The sequence below is a fragment of the Drosophila eugracilis genome, unplaced genomic scaffold (assembly GCF_018153835.1).
Source record: "Drosophila eugracilis isolate 14026-0451.02 unplaced genomic scaffold, ASM1815383v1 contig_1906, whole genome shotgun sequence".
Taxonomy (NCBI): domain Eukaryota; kingdom Metazoa; phylum Arthropoda; class Insecta; order Diptera; family Drosophilidae; genus Drosophila; species Drosophila eugracilis.
The window spans coordinates 30,116-35,272 of NW_024572762.1; the positions used below are offsets into that span (position 1 = coordinate 30,116).

At 51.3% G+C, this 5,157-nt stretch overlaps 1 protein-coding gene across 1 annotated transcript; it reads left to right on the forward strand.

The window, feature by feature from the left end:
• Positions 1 to 1,871: 1,871 nt before the first annotated feature.
• On the forward strand, positions 1,872 to 4,790 carry LOC121529819. The gene has a single exon (XM_041817814.1). It carries the CDS (start codon positions 1,872 to 1,874, stop codon positions 4,788 to 4,790), a length of 2,919 nt encoding a protein of 972 aa, XP_041673748.1.
• The last annotated feature ends 367 nt before the right edge of the window (positions 4,791 to 5,157 follow it).

Sequence of the window (5,157 nt, forward strand, 5' to 3'; positions counted from 1 at the left end):
ATTCTTCGGCTGAGAATCCAGCGGACTGTGCGAAAAGAGGAATGTCTCCGGGCCTATGGTGGCGAGGCCCTGAGTGGCTTACACGCAGTCCGAGTGACTGGCCTTCTATGGAGTTCGAGCTGGTCGACACCAACGATGCCGCACTAGAGGCAAAAGCGGCCAAAGTACGAGTTCACCACGCAGTCCCGCTTCCGTCGTTCGTTGGCAGATTTTCTACTTTTAGCCGGGCTGTACGAGTCACGGCCTATGCGTTGCGGTTCAGGCACAATGCTTATGACGCCCGGGGCGCATAAAAAAGAGGATAAGATATAAAATTAGGAATAGCCATGAAGCCAAATAATGAAGTATTTAGGATAATTTGTATAGTTGTAAGGAGAGTCAAATAATGAAGTATTTAGGATAATTTGTTATAGTTGTAAGAGAGTCAAATAATGAAGTATTTGATAATTTGTTCATATTATAAGGAGAGAAAAGACACTGAAATAGTCGCTGTTGAGTTATTAAATAAATAAGATTTGAATTTGAATGCGGGCGCCTTAGTGAACAGATGGTCACACCACCGGGCCGAACGGTCACACTGAAAGGGATTTTCGGAACGGGCACACTGGCGGCACCCACCGGGTATATAAGGAGACCAGTTTCTGGGAAGAGTCACTTTGCGGTGGATCTCCCGGTAAGATCAGCCTCTCCCGAGTTGGCACCCTCACCAGCACTAGTACTTTTTGGGTCGATTTAGCCTCAGCAAATCATAAAGACCTCGGTCATATCGAGACTGCATGGCCATTCGCCGATGCTTGCCGGAATCACGGGTCACTGCCAGGCACTGTCCCCTCGTCAACAGCCTTACCCGGCAATTTGCGTCTCTTACGCGTCGGACCTTCAGGGCCTCGCGTATCTCGCGAGCGGACCTTCAGGGCCTCGCGTCATCTCTCGTAAGAGTCCCCAGGACTTTCATCTCTTTGCGTCCTCTTACGCGTCGGACCTTCAGGGCCTCGCGTCATCTCTCGCAAGAGTCCCACAGGGATTTTGCGTCTCTTACGCGTCGGACCTTCAGGGCCTCGCGTCATCTCTCGCAAGAGTCCCACAGGGATTTTGCATCTCTTACGCGTCGGACCTCAAAGGCCTCGCGTCATCTCTCGTAAGAGTCCCACAGGGACTTTGCATCTCTTACGCGTCGGACCTCAAGGGCCTCGCGTCATCTCTCGCAAGAGTCCCACAGGGACTTTGCAGTTCTTACGCGACGGACCCCAAGGGCCTCGCATCATCTCTAGCAACAGCCCTACCGGGGCTTTGCATCACTCACACGTCGGACCCAAAGGGCCTCGTGTCATCTCTCACCCGAGACCCACTGGGTTTCTAGTCATTCTTTTATCATACCGATTCCATAATCTTTTCCTCATCACATTCACACTCGCTCGCGTAACCGGCCCTCGGGCCGTCACCCATTCTTTCGTTTCCATTTTTGTCTCTTCTTTCTTTAGCTAGCGGATCGCCCAGACGGTCAGGCCCGGTTCCCAAACGGCCTCCCCCTCGGCACCCTACGGAGCATCGGACACCCGACTACCCTCCCTCGGAAGCTCTCCCTCCTGGCCCCGCAGACCGCCCGGCGACGACCCGCCGAAACCTTGTAAAATAACTCTGTAACCCTAGAAATGAAATAAACAACTGAGATATAATCTAACTTAACCGAACCTGCTGCGTCCTTACTCTGGGTGGAACCTTCTTTTCTAGCAACCACGCCTGACATCAAACTAAATGTTGGAACGAACTGCTGGTATCCGGTGAACCGTCCCAGGCACCCCGAAGCAGGACCGTTACATGGCGCCCGAACAGGTTGAAGTGGTTGCAGGAAAAAGGACACTAAGAGAGTAATGTCGAGCTGGGTATACCAGGCTACAAAAGCAGAGCTGGTAGAATACGCGAGTGAATTCGGCGTAGACCCAAGCGGAGGATCAAGGGAGCTAAGACAAAGACTGTCAACATACACGAAGAGCACGGAGCACACAGAGGAGATCAGGACAAGATTAATGGAGGTATCAAGCAAGTACAAGAAGATGGAAATACCGGGTGGAGGGGCCCAGGTCGAGCCGGACAGCAAAAGGACAGCCACGAAAGAGGAGACTCAGAGCATGGGAGACAGGAGGAAAGTGGAATCTCTGGACAGAGTAAGAAGTTGGGGAATACGATACCAGGGCACATCCAACCCACTGGAGTTCCTAGGCAAGATGGAAGAATGGGCCACAGGATATGGCATAGACAAGGATGAATTGGTACAAACGATGCCTTTTATCTTGGAAGGCGCCGCAGAAGACTGGTGGAATACGACGCCAAGTCGGGTAAGAACATGGGAAGAATTGAGAGGGGAACTCCTAGAGTACTTCCTACCACCAAGGTACCAGGAGCAACTGGATTTAAAAATCGGACAACTCCGGCAGAAAGAAGGGGAACCCACTCGGGCATATGCAATGGAGCTGAGGAAGCTGATGAGGTTCACCAGTTACTCAGAAAAAGAAAAACTGGATAGGATATACAAGAACTGTCGGAGCAAAATAAAGCTTTATGCACAAAGATCAGGTTTTGCATCACTGACAGAGTTCCTAACACTAGCAGAGGAGGTGGAGGAAATCGAGGCGACGGAAAATCAGGGTCACCCGGCAGAGACAAGGAGCCACGGACTAAGGCCGGAGATCTGTATGAGGTGTGGAGGAACAGGACACGCCACAAGGGCGTGCGGCAACCCTCCAAGGTTATTCTGCTGGGTGTGCGGGAGAAACGAGCGGAGGACAACCGAATGTTGTAGAGCCCGGCCGGACGTCAACAGGAGGCTGGAGCAGGCGACTCTGGCAGTACAGGACCGAGCACTAGGACCGGCAGGAAGAGGAGGGATAAGCTACGATGGATTCCAGGCAACGGCAGAGGTAAGGATCGGAACGAAAAGGGCGAAGGGAATAGTGGACACCGGGGCATCAAGAAGCGTGATCGACCAGGGAAGTTATCGAAGCCTAAGGAAGCAGGGTAGATGGAACGAGGAAAGGGAGGAAATAACCCTGGCAAACGGAGCAAGACAAAAGGTAATGGGGAGTTTCGCCACGCTCGTCCAGTTCGGGAGCAAGCGATTCAAGCTAAGTTTCTTGATCCTGGACCAAGTGACAGGAGGAATGCTGCTGGGGATGGACTTCTTGGCAAAAGTAGGAACGATAATACGATGCGACCATCAGGAAATAACCATCAGAGAGCCTCAGGAGGAACAAAAACGGAAACAGCGGGAGGAAGCAGGAATAAAAACGGAGCCATCCGAGGAGGAGATCCGGACATTCCTGGAGGAACAAATGATGGTGTTTGAAAGGATGAAGGGATGCAGTACGATCGCAACACACACAATATACATGAAGGACGAAAGACCAGTGAAACAACGCTATTACCCGCGCAACCCAAAACAGCAAGCCATTATAAACGAACAGGTAGACGAACTATTGGACCAGGGGCTGATAGAACCCTCACGAAGCTCATACAGCGCGCCGGTAGTCTTGGTACGGAAGAAAAACAACGAATGGAGAATGTGTGTGGACTACAGGTTACTAAACGAGAAAACGGAGAAAGACGCATACCCGGTACCAAGGATGGATTTCATATTAAACCAACTCCGGGAGGCCAAGTTCATTAGCACAATCGACCTGAAGGCAGGGTATTGGCAAATACCAATGGACGAGGATAGTAAGCAGTACACTGCATTTACGGTACCAGGACGAGGGCTGTTCCAATGGAAGGTGATGCCATTTGGTCTCACCACGGCACCGGCAACGTTCCAAAGAGCCCTGGATACCATCATAGGGCCAGAAATGGAGCCGTTTGCATTCGCATATCTGGATGACATCGTGGTAATTGGAAGGAATAAGCGGGAGCACCTGGAGAAGCTACAGGAGGTGTTTAGGCGGCTCCAAGCGAACCTAAAAATCAACGCGGAAAAATGCCATTTCTTTCAAAAAGAGCTAAGGTATCTGGGACATATCGTAACCGATCAAGAAATACAGACAGACCCGGATAAAGTGGCAGCCATAAGGGAACTACCAACGCCAGGCACAACCAAGGAAGTCCACAGCTTTTTGGGAATGGCGTCATGGTACAGGAAATTTATACCGGGGTTCTCGGAACAGGCAGACCCACTCCAAGAACTAATACGGAAAGGGAGAAAGTTCGACTGGCAACCTCGACATCAGGCAGCATTTGATCAAATAAAGACCAGCTTAACACGGGCACCGGTGTTAGCATGTCCCGATTTCACTAGGCAGTTCGTGTTACAAACAGACGCCAGCGACTTCGGGATAGGGGCAGTGCTGACGCAGGAGAACCCAGAAGGGGAACGAGTGATAGCATATGTGAGCAGGAGGTTGAACCAAGCGGAGCGGAACTACAGTGCCACCGAAAAAGAATGTCTCGCTATATATTGGAGGAGGAAGCCCAGGGGCAAACAACAGAGCCTGCTGGTGCCGGAAGGGGCACGAACGTGGAATATGCTCTTCGGCAGAGGCCGAAGAGTCACTATCCGGCAGGCGAACCGAAGGCAGCCGGAGGAGGCCCGTCGACAGGACACCACAGGAGGGCAGCGACGTGGGGACGATATGAGCGGCGTCGAGTGGCAGATCCAGGCGGGAGTCCACCTGCTCCCAACCACCCAGGCCCACATCCGGGAGCGTTGGGCCGGGTTGCGGTTTGGACAGCACCGCAGCGTCCTGGTGCCCAATGGGAAGTCACCCTCCAGGTCATCTTCGGGCGAGGCCGCCGCATCATGATCCGGCCCCACACGCCAGCCGCCCATAAAAACGGGGGGGTAGTATGACGCCCGGGGCGCATAAAAAAGAGGATAAGATATAAAATTAGGAATAGCCATGAAGCCAAATAATGAAGTATTTAGGATAATTTGTCATAGTTGTAAGGAGAGTCAAATAATGAAGTATTTAGGATAATTTGTTATAGTTGTAAGGAGAGTCAAATAATGAAATATTTAGGATAATTTGTTCATAGTTATAAGGAGAGAAAAGACACTGAAATAGTCGCTGTTGAGTTATTAAATAAATAAGATTTGAATTTGAATGCGCGGGCGCGCCTTAGTGAACCACGATCGGTCACACCACCGGGCCGAACGGTCACACTACAGAA